At 44.4% G+C, this 21,906-nt stretch overlaps 1 protein-coding gene across 2 annotated transcripts in view; it reads left to right on the forward strand.

The window, feature by feature from the left end:
• LOC122541742 (nuclear factor NF-kappa-B p100 subunit-like) overlaps positions 1 to 21,906 on the forward strand; it is a 63,385-nt gene that overhangs the window by 13,916 nt on the left and 27,563 nt on the right. The window contains exons 1-9 of one of the 2 annotated variants that reach the window (XM_043678639.2): positions 7,422 to 7,527; positions 9,401 to 9,434; positions 9,521 to 9,584; positions 10,837 to 10,883; positions 11,715 to 11,813; positions 12,325 to 12,476; positions 13,425 to 13,558; positions 15,813 to 15,971; positions 19,590 to 19,694. In XM_043678639.2, the coding sequence (XP_043534574.1) occupies positions 9,402 to 9,434; positions 9,521 to 9,584; positions 10,837 to 10,883; positions 11,715 to 11,813; positions 12,325 to 12,476; positions 13,425 to 13,558; positions 15,813 to 15,971; positions 19,590 to 19,694 (793 nt within the window). In that variant the 5' untranslated portion in view covers positions 7,422 to 7,527; position 9,401. Of the gene's footprint in view, positions 1 to 7,421; positions 7,528 to 9,400; positions 9,435 to 9,520; positions 9,585 to 10,836; positions 10,884 to 11,714; positions 11,814 to 12,324; positions 12,477 to 13,424; positions 13,559 to 15,812; positions 15,972 to 19,589; positions 19,695 to 21,906 lie in introns of those variants that run through there. The other variant, XM_043678638.2, reaches the window with a different exon arrangement.

A 21,906-nucleotide genomic window follows, 5' to 3' on the forward strand; every position in this document is an offset into this window, starting at 1 on the left:
TAGCGACTGCACAGACTTAGATACCTCTACACCTTTAAACGAAAAGTTTAATTGTCTCCATCAAACAGTCCAGTGCAAGTACTGCATGTTGTTAGATACTTAGTAAAACTACCTCTACTCTTTAAAACTGGAAAGTAAAGATACCTCTGCTCATTGGAACTGAAAGTAAGGCTCCCTTTGTGCTGTCTCCATCAAATACTCCCAGGACAGGGACAGCTCAGAATTAAATTTATCAGCTCTATCAGAGTTTTCAGGATGGCAGGCTGTTACTAGTCAGTGGTAGTGTTTGGTTTACAACCATTTGTAACCATACATTGGATGTTGGTATTATTTCCAAAATTGCTGATGACATCAAACTGGGTGGGAATATAAGTTATAAGGAGCATCTGAGAAGACATAGATGAAGAGGAATTCCTTCACTCGAACAATCGTAAATCGTTATCTCAGAGGGTTTAGAATGTTTAAGATATAAATCAATAGGTTTCTGGAGATTAATAACATGAAGGCATATGAGACTAATGCAGGAAAACCGTACACAGCGAAAGGATCAACCCTGATCTAGTTGAATGACAGAGTAGGCTTAATGGGCCAAATGGGCTACTGCTGCTCCTGTTCATATGTTCCCACATTCCCACAAAGGCTGTTTGGGAGTAAATGATGTTAAATGCAGTGGTTATGTGCTGAGCATCTACTCTGTATTGGCCTAGGGGAGGAGGAAGAGTGTCTTAGTGGGGTCTTCGGGTGGCACTGTCATTGTTTCTGAGTTTGGTGGTGGTGGTGGGGGGTCCTGAAAGGAATTCTGAATTGAGGGACATCATGGGGTTGTGTCTTGAGTTGAAGGGGGTCTTAGAGAGTGAGGTCTGACTTTAGGGCTATCATTGGGGTATTATGATTTTAATGGAGTCTTGGTGGGAAGTGAGGTGAATCTGGGTTTGCTGGGGGAAGTTTCTGAAACAATGGAACTGAGTATGACAGGAGCTTTCAGCATGATGTTGCTGATGTGGGTGGCCAGGTTCTGTGGAACAGTTATGGGCCCTTCTCCTGAAGGCAAGACTTTATCCTCACCTCAGCCAAACCCAGAAGAAAACAGAAAAAATTCACCTTCCACCCCCTGGGAGATTTCACCGTGGTGCAGCCCAATGCCAACACACCCAGGGGCTGGGGAGAAGTTCCACAGAATGACTTGGCTTTAACAGTGAGCTGACTGAGTAGAATTTGCTTTCCCTGATATCACTTTCACACACGTAGGTGAGGGGGTGTAGGCAAATATTACAAAATAAATTTCACGTTTGTATCAAATGGGACAATTGCTCTCAACACTTTTCCTGGAACAACCAGGAGGTTTATAAGAACAGAGTTTTTGATAAAACTCCCCCATATCTTAGTCTTGCTTTCACATGCGGAGGTGGTAACTAAACAGTCTCCAGACTTTCAAAATATCCAACTACACAAGTACTGCGTCACAGCCACATCCATCAGGATAGCAATACTCTGGCAGAAGGTGGGGACATGGCAAGTCTCTCCGTCCCAAGGAGGGGTAGTTTTACTGCCTGGAACGTGGTTAAGATCACTGTTGAGCTCAGCTCGTCTTTATGGCTCAGTATGACATAAACGGAGTTTGATATAAAATGCAGGTAAAAATTGCTGATGTTAGGATTTTATTTCTGAAGGTGAATCTGTCTCTGGTGAAACCATTTCCTGTGTGCTTGTTGTGAAAGGTATAGGCTAAGTAGGGTGCAGCCAAACAATAGGAAACTCCTGCTTGATCAGAATCCACATCCTGTTGCTGGTAACCTGGGGGATTTCCTCCTTGTTCAAGCTTCACTCAGCTGCTGCTCAGCACTTCACGGCCGAATTAATCCATCATCAGGCCACAGGCCTCTTCACCCATCCAGCCATATGTTATGTGGTTCCTAAAGTTTATGTGGACATCACTGGTTGGACCAGTGTTTATTGTCCATCCCTAGTTGCCCTTGAGAAGGTGGTGGTGAGCTGCCTTCTTGAACTGTTGTAGTTAACTTGCTGTGGGTTGACCCACAATGGTGTTAGGAAGGGAATTCTGGGATTTTGATCCAGCGACACTGATATATTTCCAAGTCAGGATGGTGAGGAACTTGCAGGTGGTAGTGTTTCCATGTATCTGCTGTCTTTGTGCTTCAGATGGAAGTGGTCATATAACTGGAAAGAAAAACAGATTGCTGGAAAGGCTCAGCAGGTCTGACAACATCTGTGCAGAGATCTCAGAGTTAATGTTTTGGGTTTGTGACCATCTCCATTTGCTGTCCAGTTTCCTTCCAAGACCAATATTGTGATCCTGAGCAGATTTGCTCACAGCGACAGTGACCTCTGGTGTGGTCTAACCAAGGCTTTGTTTAGCTGAAGGGTGTAATCTAAATGCCATCATGCACTACCCCAGCCAATCCATGGCTTGAGGCATTGAACACAAATTGCATTCTCTCGTCTCTCAGAGGATGTGTTGGTTACATGGGTTCTCTTAATTTTGGCTGTGAAAGTGAGCACGGGTGGAATGGAACAGGAGCTTCTCTGTGGATGAGAACTTTCCAGAACTTCCTCAGATAGTAGCAGTTCATCATTGCCAGTAAGGAAATATGTTTTTGGATCAGGATCTATCAGTTTCTGTGGCATTGTGCAGACAGCAGAGCAAATTGGTTTCGTTTCTTGCATATCTCAGCCCTTTCCAAACGTTTATCCTTATTCTGCAGGTAATCTGCCTCCCTAATAAGGGCTTCCTTCTTCTGATCTCCTCCTGCAAAGTTCTCTTTCAAAATATACCCTTCCAACTGAAAGGTTCCTCAAGGTTGACCTTAGAAGAATGATGTCCTCCAATAGTAATATGCAGACATCTTGGAGCTCTGAATGTTTTGTATTCATTCTAGGACTTTTGGAAATCTGCTGTTACCTTTTGTGTTTCAGTCTCTATGGTTTAGAACATAGAACATAGAACAATACAGCATAGTACAGGCCTTCGGCCCTCAATGTTACGCCAACCTGTAAAACCAATCTGGAGCCCATCTAACCTACATTATTCCATTCTCATCCATATGCCTATCCAGTGACCATTTAAATGCCCTTAAAGTTGGTGAGTCTACTACTGTTGCAGGTAGTGCGTTCCACACCCCTACTATCTGAGTAAAGAAACTACCTCTGACACCTGTCCTATATGTATCACCCTTCAATTTAAAGCTATATCCCCTTGTGCTAGTCGTCATCATCCGAGGGAAAAGGGTATCACTGTCCACACTAGCTAACCCTTGATTATCTTATGTCTCAATTAAGTCATCTCTCAACCTTCCTCTCTCTAACGAAAACAGCCTCAGGTCCCTCAGCCTTTCCTCGTAAGACCTTCCCTCCATACCAGACAACATCCTAGTATATCTCCTCTGAATCCTTTCCAAAGCTTCCACATCCTTCCTATAATGTGGTGACCAGAACTGTATACAATACTCCAAGTGCAGCCGCACCAGAGCTTTGTCCAGCTGCAGCATGACCTCATGGTTCCGAAACTCAATCCCTCTACTAATAAAAGCTAACACACCATCTGCTTTCTTAACAACCCTGTCAACCTGGGTGGCAACTTTTAAAGATCTATGTACATGGACACCGAGATCTCTCTGCTCATCTATACTACCAAGAATCTTACCATTAGCCCAGTACACTTTATTCCTGTTACTCCTTCCAAAGTGAATCACCTCACACTTTTCCGCATTAAACTCCATTTGCCACCTTTCAGTCCAGCTCTGCAGCTTATCTATGTCCCTCTATAACACACAACATCCTTTGTCACTATCCACAACTCCACCGACCTTACTAACCCATCCTTCTACGCCCTCATCCAGATCATTTATGAAAATGACAAACAGTAGTGGCCCCAAACAGATTCTTATGGTACACCACTAGTAACTGAACTCCTGGATGAATACTTCCCATCAACCACCAGCCTCTGTCTTCTTTCAGCTAGCCAATTTCTGATCCAAACCACTAAATCACCCTCCATCCCATGCCTCTATTTTGTGGAATAGCCTACCATGGGGAACCTTATCAAACGCCTTACTAAAATCCATATATACCTGTTTGGTTGATGAGGGTAAAGCGGTTGATGTGGTGTATATAGATTGATTTCTCTTTTTACTGCTCCAAGCTAAGATTCCACTTCAAGTTGTTTTGAGGCAATTGGACCTCTCCAACTCTTCGTTATTTGTAACATTTGTGAGTTCCTTTTGATGGTCAATTTTGAAGTTTTTAAAGCAGCTTTCAGCTCTCCAAGCACAGAATTCTCAACCCAGGCTTCATCCACTTTGGAGGTGAGGCGTTTGTTTTCTTGGGTTTTTTATTAGGGCTGTGAACTACATTAACTCTCCTGCTGGGTATCACAAAATGTGCAAAGAGACCAAGTAAAATGCTAACCTTTACTACAATGAGACCATTGGGATTTAACAAATGCTAACTTCAGATGAAAGTTAGCATCTTTTGTGTTTTGCTGGTGTACTCATTAAAAATACTCTCAACTGAGAGTGAACCTGATTGTTGGGCAGAGATCATTTTATTGGTAGTTCAGCTTTGTGCAGACACTTCACAGCTCTGAAAGGATCTTTTGGCTTCAGACTTTTACACCTTCCAACTTTTTAATTCCTGGCTCCTGGTTCTTTCAGTGATTGTTTCCTGACTTTGGTTTTCTTGATCACCTTTACCCCCTTTCCCTGGGTTTCCATCCTAGCTGTTGTAAGCCTTTTTCCACTCTCCTGATACCAAACCTGATCTGGGATTGAGCTTCTCTCCTTCAGCCCTACTACTGTCCAGACCTTCCTTTATTGTAGCCAGAGGTGTCCCCTTATAGATGACTGCAACCCATCACGACCTTGTTGCTGATTTGGAGCAAGTGTCAAGAGTAACCAGCGTCATCAACACCTACTGAGAGGGTGTTGGCCATCTTGGCATTCAAAATGTACACTCCACTTGATTAGCTCCTTGTAGTTGTTGACACACCTCTTGCTGCACCACTCCTGAGGTTTGAACTTCTTCACTAAGTCTGTCAAGTTCATCTCGATTTTCTTTGTGCATCATTATCAACATGCGATGTGTACAATTGGCCTCAGCCCCTGCAACTTCCATCCCACCTTCAATATTTCTGACTCTGTGAGATGTAATTTTGCACACATTTGAAGATCTTATTCAAAGACTATAATCCGGGTGGTGTGGATATAGTGGAAGATGTCTAATTATTTTAAGCTTTGTTTGCTTTCATTGGTGATTGAACTAGGGTCAGGTGTTATTCCTGTGTCCAGCCTACTAAACTGCAGCTAACTGCAGCTGTAGTTGCTGCCTTTCTTTGGTTAGCTTTGTGAAACTCCTCCTCCCATTAACTTATTTCAGCAAAGGGATGCTCCATGGTGTCCCCTAATGTTGGGCCATCTATAGAAAGCCGTGGTCTGTCCTTAATGTTCGGTATTGAGGTTGTGACATGATCCGCCTCTCTCTGAGCCCTCATGGCCCTCTAAGATACTGATTGGTTCAAGCTCCTACCTATGGGGGCCAGAATGATGCTGACCACAATCTGCCTTTTCTGAGTTCTCCTTCCTTCCTCATCCACGCATTTCCATTTGGCCCCGGTTCCTTGGGTCTGGTCACCACTGCAGCCATGTGGCAACACTTATGTCTGAGCATTAACTATCTTTGTTAACACAACTATTTACAAGATGAGGTAAGAGAGGATATCTTAGAAGTTCCTTGAACTAAAGGGATCAAAAGGTCCAAGGAGAAAGTGAGCACAGACGACAGAGTTGAATGACCAGCTATGATCATGTTGAATGGTAGAGTAGGGTCGTGGTGACAAATGGTCTGCTCCTATTTTCTGTGGTTCTATGAAGCTCACAGACTCGAGCCTCAGTTTCACTGTGACGTCGCTCCTTGCAAACGTGCTCAGTAGCTATTCCTCAGCTGTAGGTGTTAACCCTTTCCTCCCTAGAATCAGTGTCTCTCATCCCTGCAGGAATTGGTAAAGAGATAAGGAAATTGGGGAAGTGTATGCGTGGCTAAAGCAGCAATGTTGGGAAGATGGATTCAATTTTGTGGGGCACTTGCATCAGTATTCGGACAGGAACTACACAAAGTACAGTTCAGCACAGGAGTACGCCCATTGGCCCAGAAAGGCTGCTCTAACACATGATGGCTTTCAAAACTTAAAGCCTTTTGCGTCTCCTGTCTGTATTCCTGCCTCTTCATGTATCGATCAAGATGCCTCTGAAATGTTGTTGTTACATCTGCCTCCCCCACCTTCTCTGGCAATGCATTCCAGGCACTGGCCACCCTCTGTGTAAAAACCTGCCTTTCACATCTCCTTTCAACTTACCCCTTTTACCTTAAACCCACAATATCATTGGGAGGGATCCACCTGAACTTACCTGGGACTAATGTCCTGGAGAAAAGGGTAAACAGAGGTGGTAAACTTTAAACCAGCAAATGGTGGAAGAGGGCAGTTTCAAAATCAAGTAACATAACCAAGAGTAAAGAAACAGCCAGGAATTCTATTTCGGATATGGCAGGAAATGACAAAATTATAAGCTGTAAAACAATTGGTGGGGCTGCAGCTGGAATGCTGTGCAGTTCTGATCGCCACACTGTCGAAAGGATGTGATTGCCTGGAGACGGCACAAAGGAGATTCACCAGGATGTCGCCTGGGATGAGAAGTCTCACTTGTGAGGAGAGACTGTGTGGGCTGGGTTTGTTTCCCCTGGAGCAGAGGAGGGAATCTGATTGAGGAATACAAAATTATGACAGAGACAGACAAAGTAAATCATGAGAATCTCTTTCCCCGTGGTAGATCAGAGGGTTCAAGTTTAAGGTGAGTAAGTTGTTTAAATGAGATCTGAGAAAATTTATTTTTCACTGAGAGGTGGTAGAAATATGGAACATACTGCCTGAGAGAATAGTGGAGGCAGATACTCTGACAACATTTAAGAAGCATCTGGACGAGCATTTAAAATGCAAGGGCAGAATAGGCTATGGACCAAGTTCAGGTAAATGGGATTTGTGCAGTTTGATGTTGTCAATAGAGATAGTGGGCTGAAGGGCCTATTTCTATGTTGTAAACTCCATGGTGTCTCATGTTTGTATCTGTTCACTATGTAGAAAGAATCCTGTGGTCTTCTTTCTATGTCCAATGTTCTTGCCCCACACTTGCCACTATTCAGCACAGTCACTACCTCTTCGGAATACGGCAAGTTGCAAACATGGGACAGTGTAACAGACTGTCTTTAGTAGTCATGAGGACTGAACCTCCGCCCCCTCAGCCGTCTGCCAGGGGTTTCAGCCAATCAAATGCTAACAGGAAGTAACAACAGTCAGTCAAAATGACAACTGCAGCTTGGGCACAGTCTTTAAAATGATGAAGACTGACCTGGAACAAAATCATTGTGGTTCAGTTCACAAACAGCTTGTATCCTCAGTCTCTTCACAGGAAGCATTATCAAACATCAAGCTGCATAAGGAAATAGTAGAACAGGAAAGAGGTAGGTTTATAAAGACCATCTTTTAAGGAAGTGGCGAGGTTGGCAGAGACTCCTAGAGTTTGCGGCCCAGGCATCTGAAGGCATAGTTACCAAAAGCAGAACAAGGAAAATGGAGAATGTAGTATAGGCCAAAAATAGAAACTAGCAATGACCTCAGAACATCATGGGTCTGGAGGAATTTCCTGAGATAGAGAAGAGTGTGGCCTGAGGAACACTTGAAAGGAAGAACTTGAATTTTAGAATTGGCGAACTGAGAGGCAGTCTGGTTAGTGAGTAAGAGCTAATGCATGAGTAGGACTCAGCATGAGTTAGGACACAGTGAACAGTATTCTGAATGAGCTGAAGTTTGAGGTTGTTTACAAGAATTGTTCCAGGAATGAGAAACTTCAGTGATGTGGATAGATTGAAGAGGTTGGAGAGAAGAAAGCTAAGACGAGATCAGATTGATGCTTTCAAAATCACAAACAGACTGAATACAGTATATGGGAAGAAATTGTCCCCACTCATGAAAGGAACAAGAATGAGAGGGCATAGTTTGAAAGTGAGGTGCAAAAGAAGCAAGAGTGATGTGAGAAAATATGGTTTCTCAGAAAACATTTTCACACAGCGAGTAGTCAGAGTCTGGAACGCACTGCCTGGAAATGTGGTGGAGGCAAATTCAATTGAGGCATTCAAGAGGACATTGGATGTTTATTGGATGGAAATCATGTACGGGGATTTGGGGAAAAGGCAGGAGATTGGCACAGAATGATTCTGATTTTGAAAAAATGATGCAGTTCTTCAGCGTCATAATTCTGTGATTCTGTTTATGGTGGGGAGTAGTCACTGGCCACTGAAACATTTGAGTGTAGGTGTGAGGAAAGCAATGATGCAAATTTCAGGACCTGACAAGCCCGGGCAGAGACCAGTTAGGTTGGGACGGCATGGTGACGCAGTTAGCACTGCTGCCTCACAGCACCAAGGACCCGGGTTCGATTCCTGTCTCGGGCAACTGTTTTGTGTGGAGTTTGCATATTCTCCCCATGTGCGCGTGGGTTTCCTCTGGGTGCTCCGGTTTCCTCCCACAATCTAAAGATGTGCAGGTCAGGTGAATTGGCCATGATAAATTGCCAAGTCAAGAGTAAATATAGGGTAAGGGAATGGTTACTCTTCGGAGGGTCAATGTGGACTTGTTGGGCCGAAAAGCCTGTTTTCATACAGTAGGGAATCTAATCTAAGTATTCTCTGATGATGAGCTGCTTTGTCTCTCCATACAGGTGAGAGATACCTATTAAATTAAGTGTTTTATATTGTATCAAAATTTATAGGCAGGAGGTGGTTTTGAGATGTCTATTGACAAGATGGAACACTAAAGCCTCAATCTATTCAGTTAAGATTTGATCTCCTTACTGTGAGAATGTTATGGGCCATGTGAATGTTTCCTTATCAAACTTACAGCGACAGCAGGAAAGCCTTCAGAAAGACTGCAGAGCTCCTGTGGAGGGAACAAAAATTCCAATAATTCTGGCTAACATGGTTAGAGGGTCAGTAGTGAGAGAGTGCCGTATTGGTGGAGGGTCGGTACTGAGTCAGTGCTGCAGTATTGGAGGGTCAGTACTGAGGGAGTGCTGCACTGTTGTCGGATCAATATTGAGGGAGCCCTGCAGTGTCAGAGGATCAGTACTGAGGGAGCACTGCACTGTTCGAGGATCAGTACTGAGTCACCTGACTTCACCTGATGAAAGAACAGCCCTTGTGATTTCAAATACACCTGTTGGACTATAACCTGGTGTTGTGTGACTTCTAGGGTTTACAGTGGCAGAGTGCTGGGTGTCTGAATGTGAGAAAGTTGGTGCGGCTTTCTAGTGATAGCAATTCTCTGTGTTGTTTTCAGGATGGACGATACATACAGTCTTGGAACACGAGATGTAAGTACAGCGCCATGTTTGAACGAATCCTGCTCTGCCTCTGCAGCCAGCACATTGCTGACTATGATCACTATCTTTATTCTCAGGGAGGCAATGATTTTGGACAACTGGACCTCAACCTGCTGAATACCGAAGCTGCACTCAGTTCATGTAAGTGGGCTCTGGGGGTTGGGGAGGTGGAGGCACTGAGGAAATGTTGAGCATCAGTCTGATCCGGGTGGAATCTGTACCCCTGAATACAGGGCTCTGGAACCGCAGGCCTGTGTTCAGTGTGAGGTGGCCATGGGAGGTATAATGCGGTGGCAGGGGTTGTGGCAGTTGGTACTTTGAGTATCAGGGTCCATATTTTGGGTGTGGGGATGGGAATCTGTATTTTGAGTGTGGGGTCTGAATTTTGAGTTTAGGGATTCTGTATTTTGAATGTGGGGGTGAGGTCCATATTTTCAGTGTGAAAGTGTAAGGGGGTGTATTTTGAGTGTGGGTATAAGGGTCTATATTTTGAATGTGGGGATGGGAGGTGTGTATTTTGAGTGAGAGAGTTCAGGGTTGGCATTGTATTTTGAGTGTGGGGATGGTGGGATGTTTATTTTGAGTATGGGGATAGGAGTACGTGTTTTAAGTATGAGGGTGGGGAGTTCTAGATTTTGGCTGTATGGGGTCTATATTTTGAGTTAGTGCAGGGTGTGAGATCTGCATTTTGTGAGGGGCGGTGAAATAACTCCTCAGAGGCTGTTATCCTGTCATCATGTAACCCTTTATTTACGCAAAGAGTACCCTTGACACTGATCCAGCTAATTGAGTGAACAGAACCTCAGGACTCCTTAATTTGATTAGATTAGATTCCCTACAGTGTGGAAACAGGCCCTTCGGCCAAACAAGTCCACATTGACCCTCCGAAGAGTAACCCACCCAAACCCATTTCCCTCTGACTAATGCACCTAACTATGGGCAATTTAGCACAGCCAATTCACCTGACCTGTACATCTTTTGGGATTGTGGGAGGAAACCGGAACACCTGGAGGAAACCCACGCAGACATGGGGCAAACTCCACACAGAGTCGCCCGTGGCTGGAGTCAAACCCAGATCCCTGGCGCTATGAGCCTGCAGTGCTAACCCCTGAGCCACTGTGCTGCCCCTCCACTGTGCTTCCCATGTCAGCCAGAGCTCCCTGATTCGGGCTGTTAATCTGGTGCAATCAGAGAGTTCATATTCTGAGGTCCACCTGCTGAGCTTGTTAAAATCACTACAGTGGGGTGTGAGTGAGGGTGCTTTGAGAGGGTGTGGTGTGGAGGAACTCTGTAATTCAGTGATATTGAGTGACTGGGGCTTGGGGAATTGACGGGGTAGGGAGCAGGCTCAGGTGAAAGTCTTGCTGAAGCTGTGACTCCTCTTGTCTTCCAGATCCAGCAGTTGGCCCCTTCCTGGCCATTACAGAACAACCGAAGCAGGTAAATCCAACCCTCCCTCTCACAGAAAATTGTCCTATTCCCATGGGATCTTTTGCTCATTTCAGTCTGTAACCACAGGATACAGACCATTCTGCACAACAATTTCTCTCTGTCAACTTGATCAAAACCTTGGATTAATTTGAAAACCTCACAAATCTTCCCCCACCACACCCCGCTACAGCCTTCTCTGTTTAGTGGGACCACTGTGGCTCCTTGAATCTGTCAGAGGTTCCTCATTTCTGGTACCTTCCTCGTAAATTTCCTATTCACCCTGTCCACCTTGACATTGTTCCTGAAGAGTGGAGCCCAGCATTGCCTGAAATATTCTAGCTGTGGCTGACCTGGTAAACTTAATGGTTCAGCATCACGTCCTTGCTTTTGGACACACTGCATCTATGTATAAAACTATCTGCTCTTGACCAGTCTTGTCAACTTGTTCTGGAACCTTAAGTAATTGGTGTGCACCTATCCCCAAGCTTCTGTGTTCCTGGTCCCTCTTCAAACTGTGCCATTTCTTTTTATGGTGTCTCCTTGTTCTTCTGACCAAAATTTCTCGCTTCACTCTTCTCTGCAAGAAATTTAATGTCTTCCCATTTCACCAAGTTGTCTTTGTCCTAAAGTCCATTACCACCCTCCTCTTGGGTCTTCCCTGCATTTCCAAGTTTCACGAAGGGTCACTGGGCCCGAAACGTTAACTCTGCTTTCTCTCCACTGATGCTGCCAAACCTGCAGCATTTCTTCAGCAAGTTGAGTTTTTGTTTCCAAGCTTGATGTCATTGGTGAACGTTGATAGTCTGCTCTCTGTGACAACCTGCCATGTGTTTGATGCAGAGAGGATTCCGATTCCGTTATGGCTGTGAAGGGCCTTCCCACGGGGGCCTGCCTGGAGCATCCAGCGAGAAGAATCGCAAGACATACCCAACCGTAAAGGTCAGAGTGTGAAGCACATTGAGAGGACAGAGCATGGGGGGAGACTTTGAGGGGGTAAAGGACAGAGTATGAGAATCATTTAGAGAGAGCAAAAGGGCAGAGCGCATGTGAGAGGTGTGTGGAGAATGTGTGAAAATCATTTAGAGAGAGCAAAAGTCAGAGACTATGTGAGAAGTGTTTGGAGAGTATGTGAGAATCATTTAGAGATGGCACAGGTCAGTGTGTGTGACAGGCATTTACAGAGGGCAAAGGTTAGTGTGGAGCAACTAAGAGAGCAAAGGTCAATGTATGAGAGGAGCATTGAGAGGAGGGAAAAGGTCAGAGTATGTGATGAGCATTTACAGAAGACAAAGATTAATGTGTGCATGAGGAGCAGCTCAGAGGGCAAAGGTCAGAGTGTGAGTGGAGAATTATGAGGAGGGCAAAGGTCAGAGTGTGTGAGGAACATTGAAGGGAGGACAAATGTTAGAGTGATTTCTTTTATTGAATTGAATGTTTAATTTTGCCACAGATTTTTAATTACACTGGGAATGCAAAGATTGTTGTGCAGCTAGTGACAGCCAAAGACCCTCCTAAACTACATGCTCACAGCCTGGTTGGGAAACAATGTACTGATGATGGAGTCTGTATCGTACAAGTGGGTCCCAAGGACATGACTGCACAGTAAGTTCACAAGCGCTGAGACTCATCCCAGCTCAACCTGGATTCTGCAGGTGAAATGCACTAAGGCCCATTGTAACAGGCCACTTCAGCTTTCAGAAAGTGACAAGGATAAAATAAATCAAAAAAGGAAGAGCTCAGTCCAAAGATGTGCGGGTCAGGTGAATTGCCCATGCTAAATTGCCCATAGTGTTAGGTAAGGGGTAAATGTAGGGGTATGGGTGGGTTGCACTTCGGCGGATCGGTGTGGACTTGTTGGGCCGAAGGGCCTGTAATGTAATCTAATCTAAACTCAAATTTATATAATACTATTTAAGATTTATGAACCAGGGTGTGTCACAAATTCTTATAAAGTATAGTCACTACACTAATGTAATTCAAAAGGTTCCTTTGAGAGTTCTTGTCACCTTCATCTTAAACACCATATTTTGACATTTTTCTCCTGATTCTAGATTTATGTAGTATTTATATATTCACTTTTGTTGTTATATCCTCCAGGCCTTGGAGCCAAAAGCTAGTATGGGATTAGCGTGGGCTGATCTTTGGCCAACACCTGCAGGATGGGTCAAATGGTCTCTTGTGCTGTGAATGTTTATATGTCTATATACCATGTCACTCAGATCACTCGCCTCAGCGTTCTGAAGCCTCTCTCCAATTAAACAGTATTCAACTTGTCTATTTGTCTGCCGAAGTGGAAAGCTTGGCATTTTCCCCACGTTACACTCTATCTACCAAATTTATCTTCAACCGTTTAAGGTGCCTGTATTTCTCTGGAGATCCTTTTTATCCTCCTCGCAACTTCTTTTCCTCACCATTTGTGGCTTTTCAACAAATTTGACTACATTAAATTTTTAAGAGTGTTAAGAGAATGTAGCAAGGAGGACAGCAGAAAGCACAGCCCACAGATGTGTATTGTTCATGACACTCAACCTCTCTACTCTTGTTCTCTAGGTTTACTAACTTGGGTATTCTGCACGTCACAAAGAAGAATGTTCCGGATGTCCTGTTTGACAGGTTATTTAATGAGACATACCAGCGCAATCCTTTGGACAGAAAAAACTTTCTGAACAAGGCCATTCTATCAGGTGAGGATGGCCATTGCAGGAACATAGAGAAGCCATTTTGACATTACCCCAGGCATTGTTTGGAACTCTACTTTCTGTAGCGGCCCTTTTTATTTATCGGGGTGTTTGTAGGTAGATTCTGAGCATAAAAGCAACAAATAAGGCAGGAAGAAATACACTGGGATAATGTGAGCAGGGTGCCAGCATTTGAAAATTGACCCCCACAGAGTTGAGTTGTTGATGCATGGAGGAGTGTGTCAGGAGCATTCAGGACAGGGTCAGTCCCAGCAATTGTGGAGCGTTCGAGAGGACAGAGCAACAAACCCATGGTTCGTAGGCAGATATATTCTTACTCGATGTGCCAAAACAGATACAGAGAGGAGGGCTCTTCTAGTGCTGTGGTAATGTCTCTACCTCTAAGTCAGAAGGCGAAAGTGAGGACTGCAGATGCTGGAGATGATGAAGGGCTTTTGCCCAAAACGTCGATTTTCCTGCTCCTCAGATGCTGCCTGACCTGCTCTGCTTTTCCAGCACCACTCTAATCTTGACTCTAAGTCAGAAGGCCTGAGTTCATGTCCCATCTGCTCCAGAGCTGTGTAATAATATCTTTGAGCAGGTTGCTGAAAAAATGTTATATATAGAGTCATAGATAGACAGGATCTGTCTGAGTTGAGAGTGTGGTGCTGGAAAACCATAGCAGGTCAGGCAGCATCCGAGAAGCAGGAAAATCGACGTTTTGGTTATAAGTCCTTCATCAGGAATCAGCCTTTCCTGATGAAGGGCTTATGCCCGAAATGTCGATTCTTCAGCTTCTCGAATGCTGCCTGACCTGTTGTGCTTTTCAAGCATCATACTCTCAACTCTGATCGCCAGCACCTGCAGTCCTCATTTTCTCCTAGGATCTATCTGAGGTCTGTTGACTGTGGAACCCAGGGAAATAGTTTATGAAACAAACCATTGAAAATTGAGATGAGGAAGAATTTCATTGTGCACATTATGGTGAATTTTTGCAATTATTTCTCCCAGAGAAATGTGGAAGCTTAATTTTTGAGCAAGTTAAAGGCAGGAATCAATAGTGTTCTGAAGACGAATGATATCACAGGATTTGCTGATAACATGAGATGATCAACCCTTATCTGGAATGGTGGGGTAGGCTTGATGGGCTGATTAGCCTACACCTATTTCTATGTTCCAAATCAGTTATATTGAACAACACAAAAGAAGGGTCACTCTGTCTACCTGGTTCAAACTGGTGTCCTGCCCACAAGTAAATCATCTGAAACACACTTAGTTCCTATCTTCCAACCAGCCTGGTTTTACCTTCACCCCCTGTCCAATCTAACCTTCTCATTGACCTGTGCCATGGCCATGAACAGAAAGCTCCAGGAATTTGAAAGCCTCAGTTTGAGAGGACGTGAGATGGGCTTTGATCTCTTGGTGAAGTTCTTTGTGCAGGGCAGGTCTCAGCGAGAAAGAAACCTGAGAATAACCAAATAAAACCTAAGTTCTGGGCTGGATCAGCTGCATAATCAATAACTTGGAAGCTGGGAACATGGGAGGAGCTGCCAGAGGGCTGAATGGCCTCTGTCTTGGGTATGTAGCATTCTCATCCTGACAGTATTTATTAAACTGCTGACATTTACAATCTCTCAAAACAAGCAATTGGCCTACAGGCTTGAGGGGACTTGGACAGGGTGGATTCTGAGAGAGTGCCTCCCCACTCCCCGATGTTGGAGAGGGAGTAACTAGAGGTCATAGTTTAAATACAAGCGGTCTCCCATTTAAAATAGAAATTAGAATTGTTTTCCTGTGAAAGTGGTGAGGGTGAGTTAGACTAGGTTTTGATTGATAAGGGAGTCATAGGTAATGGGGGCAGACTGGAAAGGGGAATGAAGGCTTAACCAGATCAGTCATGATCATATTGAACAGCAGAGCATCCTTCAGGGGCTGAAGGGCCTACTCATGCTTCTAAATCCTATGTTCCTGTATGTAAACACGATGGAACACAAGATTCTGCCAAACAGACACACCAAGGCACTGAAAACTGACACTTTAATTGTTAACTTGGCATGTACTGATGAACAAAGATAGATTCTCATAGGGATTAGGATTACCTTCTGGGAAATTGGTTTTATTATCGGTGAATTGTGACTGACTGATAAAACAGTGCTTCAGTTACTGAGGGGCTGCTGGGTTACACAACACTGACACCAAGAGTTTCATGTACATTTATATGTGGGTATTAATAACCAACAATGACTCTCTTTAAAACCAGCTCAAGAAGCACAGCAGTTTCGCCAAGAGTCTGAGCAATTAGCCAAGGAGATGGATCTGAGCGTTGTGAGGCTGCAGTTCACAGCTTACCTCCCTGACAGTGATGGCATGTATACACGGCCACTTGAATCTGTCATCTCTGACCCCATCTTCGACAGCAGTAAGTAATGGGGCAGTGTGTGTGGGGTGGGGTTAACAATGCGTGAGGGTGTGGAACAATGTGTTGCGGGGGATGGGTGGGGCGACAGTGTGACCAGCAAGGTCAGTCCTGTTCAAGTTGGAAAACACTGGTCTTTCTGACAGTTAAAATGTACACAACCCGAAGGAATTTGCCCCAGCGTGTGTGTTTGTCCTTAATGCTACCGTGTTACTTCAGTCACAAAGTTACTTCACACATCAGGAGGGTATTCGTCCCAAGTGCAGCTGTGAGCCAGTGCAGAGAAAGTTCCGGAAGGTTCACAATCAATCAACGCAGTGTTTACAATGCCTAGGAAAGGCTTTGGTGGTCACTGGGTGATTCCCAGTGAACAGGTCACACTTGGATAGGGTGTAGGGAGGGGAGGAGATCAGGGAACCAGTAACCTGCCCCTGGGTGGGGGGGGAGAGCAGCCAGTAAGTTGCCTAGTTTCACACAGGGAAGGGCGCCATTGGCATGGCCACACTCTCCATTGCAATCGATGTGAGAGTAAAGCAAGGGATACCTTTAGTGGCCCTTCACTGTTTCTATTTGATCACTGAGTACCACAAGTGCCTTGAACACAAGTCTTTGCTGTTGAGCCATTCCCTACTGGGGATTAGATGGGGATCACCCATCCAGATTGACCCATTGGGGATGGGCACTGAGGGCACTTCCTAGCAGATAGCTGCCAAGAGTCATTCATTCTGAAAACGGATGGGCAGTAGAGGTCTGCTCTTGGCCAGTGATGGCTGGTCACCGCAACTGGACACTGCTCCACCTGGCCCCACCCTGACAGCCAACTGTCACTGGACCATTAGCGGGCCCTTGAGGCTAGTGCAGAGAGTGGCAGCTGGCCCAGCCTCCATGCCCAAGGCTATGCAAAACACTGGAGCCCAATTCATCAGTGTGCTAACCAATGGGAATGGGTCTGAGCACTAAGCCATGAAACCAAACGTTCACTGCAAATTGGAAAGTAAAATGATTGTTTTTTTTTAAAGAAAAGCTTTAAATCAGCATCTGTTGCTGTAACAATTATTGACGTTTCATTGTAACTGTACAAAGAAATCTCACTGAGAATTTCATAATGGAGAATAGATATTCTAGAGGGGAATGAGCGGGAGAGAGAGAGGTGACGGAAGAGAGAATGAGAGAGGGAGGAATGAGGTGAGAGTGGGGGAGGGGAGATTGAAGTGAGAGAGAGGCAAGAATGGAGTGAAAGGGAGAGGGGAAGATAAGAGAGATCAGAGCAGAGCAGAAAAAAAGAGGGGTGTATGAGGGGCTAGAGAGAAACAGAAAGCAGGGGGTGAATGAGGAGGGAGAGAAAAGGAGGGGGTAAGAGGTAGTTTGAAGATTGGAGGTGGATTAAGGGGGGGAGGGGAAGGTGAAGCAATGTAGAGACTCTGTATGAGCTCAGTCACTGGGGAAATGCTGAGGTTGCTTTGTCTGCAGGATGCAGGGGGATACACACCTCAATAGTTAGCAACCCCAGCTTGGGAAGGCCTTGGAGAGATCTGAACACCATGAGAAAGATTCCTGGAGTCAGTGTACACGGCTTTAGTGGCCCAGTACAGCTCATTGAGAATAGCTGTTTGGGTAAAATCCTCAGGTGATCCATTCCAGACAAGTCATAATTTGTTTGTGATTAAGGGGAAGGGTAGGATGTGAGTTGAGAATTTGATGGATTGTGGAAGGAGGATTCGGCAGGAGACAGAGAGAACATGCGTGATGTTATAATGGAGAAAACAAGTAATTTGGTAGAGGACTGGATGTAACCATGGGAAAGCTGAGACTGGGACCAAGTTGTAAATGGAGATCTCTGACCTTGAGCTAAGGCGACAGCCAAGGGTTTGTGTGAGACAGGCAAAAAGAAACATGAAAACTTGCACCTGCCTCTGAAAGCAGACTATATTTGAGTCATTGAGAAATCCCAGTAAAATCCATTACGTTTCCAGATTAGCTCAGCGGCCAGAATCTATGAGACTGTATTAGTCAACAGGAAAAATGGAGGCTTTAGAAAACTGTTTAATAGATCCATTGCTGAATATCTTGGTATGAGCAAGTCCTAGATTGATATCAAAGTCTAAAGATTGATCACTTAGACACAGAGGATCTTGTATTGTGAAGAACAGCCTGGAGGGGGACAGACCGGTAATGAACCAGCTTTACAGGGTTGGAGGACTCTGTGAAATGACCTGGCTAAGTTGTTCTAGGTCACCCTGGTGCTTGGACAGTTGACTATCTGACACAAAGGAAGTTACTCTGCACAGGTCTTTCCTCTAGGGACAATGGTATCGTGGTAAAGTCTAGTCATCCATAATCCTCAGGCTAATGAAAACTGAAAGAACTGCAGATGCTGGAAATCAGAAACAAAAACAGAAGTTGCTGGAAAAGCTCAGCAGGTCTGGCAGCACCTGTGAAAAGAAAGCGGTTAACATTTCGGATCCAGTGACCCTTCCTCAGAACCTCAGGCTAATGATCTGGGGGCATGCGCTCAAATTCAGTAGAAAAAAAATCTGGACTAAAAGGTTAATCTAATGGTGACTGTTTTAACCAATGTTGATTTTGGAGGCCTCAGTGTTATAGTGGGGAACTGATTTCACTCGATGGGAGATGCAGGTAAAGAAACAGAAAGCAATCTCTGATTGAGGCAATAGACTCTTTCTTGCAATGCTGTGAAAACAGAGAGATATGTAGAGAACTATGAGGGTCTTATATGGAGAGAGAGTAAGATTGAAATGATTAAAGGCAGTTAGATATAAAAGTCCAAGTTCAACATGGGGTTGACGGTGGGGACTGGAAAAAATGGTGCGTGGTGCACCCAGCCCCTGTACTGGGATCAATGGGTAACATGTCTTGGGTGAGAATTGTCAGGCTGGCCCATTTGCAGGTCCCTTGTGGAGGTCAGTCATTTTGCAGATTGACTGCTCATGGGCTGGTCGCTCAAAGTTAGACACAGCAAAATCTCATGAGCCAGTCCGAGTCTGGGCATTTTGTGACTAATACCAAACACAGTATGGGAAGATTGTCCCAGTGGACTTCCCCTGGTGTTTCCTGCACATTCAATTAAAATAGCAAAGACTCAACAACGGGAAATTCCCTGCAGTTATTTCTGCACCATTTTATTTGAGTTTACAGACAATAAAAAAAGACATGATCACATCGTCTTCTTACTCTGACTGACAGTAACTGACAACACTTTGATGAAGGTAATCAGGGAAAGCAAGGATAGAGTCAGAGTCTTCCAGCTCTGCAATTCTCCCGATCCACATTTATGAAAATGAATGATTCCCCGTGTTAGGGATCATGATCAGATTTTCATCCATCTGTTTTTTTTTAGTTTAAATCTGTTGAAGCATTTTCAGCAGCAGCAAAATGCAGTGAATGCTGGAGATTCGTAAATTAGAAACAGCAAATGCTGCAAATACTCAAGAAATCGGGTAGCACCTGCGGACAGACAAACAAGAGTTGGTGTTTTGGATTGATGACATTTTGTCAGATTTTGATTTTGCATTGTTTTTGAGATGTGCATGTGAAGCTTGCTTTTGCCTGTTTTTCTCTTCATTTGTCATGCTGTTATTTTCAATCTTTTCTACTTGGCAGAGGCGCCGAATGCTTCCAATCTGAAGATTGTCAGGATGGACAAAACATCAGGCTGTGTGACTGGCGGGGATGAGATTTACCTCTTATGTGACAAAGTTCAGAAAGGTAAGGCTTTTCATCTCAAAGGACAACGGACTTTAGGCCATTTGTGTTCAGTAGTTTGGGCAAAGATACTCCTTATTTAGCTGGGTTTGGTGGGGCACTGTTTCATGAACAATCAGGGTCGGCTAATTCCTCAGAATGGCTGTTCTTCGTCCCAGAATGTTGTGACGTTAGAAAGCTGGGAAACTGTGGAAATGTAGCAAAGTTGAGCCTGGTCCCACCTGCAGCCAACAGCAGGAATCACTGCAAAGGTATCGGCCTGGGGCTGTGGTGGAGGTTATGATTGCTGAGTAATAGTGAACATGGTACAGTGCAAAAGTCACATTGCCCTGAAAAGGGACAAGGTTTCTTGTGCTGAGGAGCTGTCCAAGCAGTGTTCCCTTTACTGAATCCCTTGGATAAAAATACAGGCCTCTAATTTGATCTGCAATTTTACACTTGTAACGACTGTCCCAAAGGTCTTTGACACAGCAAACCTTTTGTATGCAGTACAGCTATACCATTGAATCTTATTTATTCCAAATCATAGAGTATACTGCCGGGGTGGTGAAGCAGAAATCATGTCTTCAGTTGAGAATAGGTCAGGTAGTTATGTGCCAAAACAGCGAGAACAAAGGGTTCTTTTTGAAGTTAGTGGCAAAGCCAGCTTCCTACTAAGTCAAGTTGACTAAGATAGTTCCTGATGGACACTGCCTGTGGTTCCTGATGGTCCATTCCGGGACACTGTCCGTGGTTCCTGATGGTCAGTTCCAGGACATTGCCAGTGGTTTCTGATGGTCAGTTGCAGGACTTTGCCAGTGGTTTCTGATGGATAGTTCCTAGACATTGCCAGTGGTTTATGATGGATAGTTCCTAGACATTGCCAGTGGTTTCTGATGGTCAGTTCCAGGACACTGCCAGTGGTTTCTGATGGTCAGTTCCAGGACATTGCCAGTGGTTTATGATAAACAGTTCCAAGACACTGCCAGTGGTTTCTGATGGTCAGTTCCAGGACTTTGCCAGTGGTTTCTGAATGGACAGTTCCAAGACACTGCCAGTGGTTTCTCATGGTTAGTTCCAGGACACTGCCAGTGGTTTCTCATGGTCAGTTCCAGGACATTGCCAGTGGTTTCTGATGGTCAGTTCCAGGATGCTCTGTCAATTGTTCTTGATTTTGAAAGTGACAAGTTATGGGGGCAGTTTTTATTTAAATTGAACAGGTTCCATGGTTTTATTATTAAAGGTATGGAGTGCCAAACATGTCTTGTTGAACACAACATGAGGAGTAGAGGTAAGCCATTCAGTCCCTCATGTCTCCTTCACTATTCATTAAGGTCTCGCCCTCTCAGCATCTATCCTCTCAAACCTTCTCCAAATCTTATGTATTTCAGTGAAAACCACTCCTAGTGTTCCAAATTCCAGAGAAATTGGCCAATTCTACTCGATGTCACTTCCTATTACAGCCTGTCATTTCAGGGAATCTAGTGAACCTTCATTGTTCCCACTGTAAGGCAAATATATCTTTGTGTATGGTGACCAAACTGTGCACAGTGCTCCGTGTAGTCACACCAATACCTTGTCTCATTGAATCCCAGGGCAAATGAGCATCACAACTGAGTGCCAGTCTCCTGCTTTTTCCCCAGAACCTTGCACATTACTTTTATTCAAGTAATGATCCAATGTCCCTCTTGGATGCCTGAGTTTGACCCTGTCTCCATCCCATCCCACTACTCACTGTGTGACAACATTTCTTTCTCACGTCACATTGCTGCTTTTGCAATTTTTTGTTTGATTTTCATCGAATTTGAATGTAAAACCATGCCTTCTCATTCATGTTCCTTTTTATAAATGGGAACAGTTTCTCTTTCTACTCTACACCAGTCCGCTCATGATTTAGAACAGCTCAATCAGTCACCTTCTCTCCAAGGAGAAGAGTCCCAACTTCTTCAATCTATCCTCTTCACGGAGTCACCTCTGCAGCCTCTTTGCATCTCCTCTCAGAGGGGCAGTGGCCCACCCTTAAGGAGAGATTTCCTAACTCTCAACAAAACTGAGGAGAGAGACTGTACTTGAAGGGTGCATCATCTGTAGTTAACTGGGGAAGTTTAACTTCACTAGTAGGAAAATGTCTAAAAACAATTAATAGGCACATTGAAAAAGATGGATTGATTTGGAACAGTCAGCATGGATTTTTCAAGGGAAAATTATGTCTCATTAACTTGATGTAGTTTTTTGA

The sequence above is a fragment of the Chiloscyllium plagiosum genome, unplaced genomic scaffold (assembly GCF_037043375.1).
Source record: "Chiloscyllium plagiosum isolate Xiang-an unplaced genomic scaffold, Cpla_swu_hap1 HiC_scaffold_43, whole genome shotgun sequence".
Lineage (NCBI taxonomy): Eukaryota > Metazoa > Chordata > Chondrichthyes > Orectolobiformes > Hemiscylliidae > Chiloscyllium > Chiloscyllium plagiosum.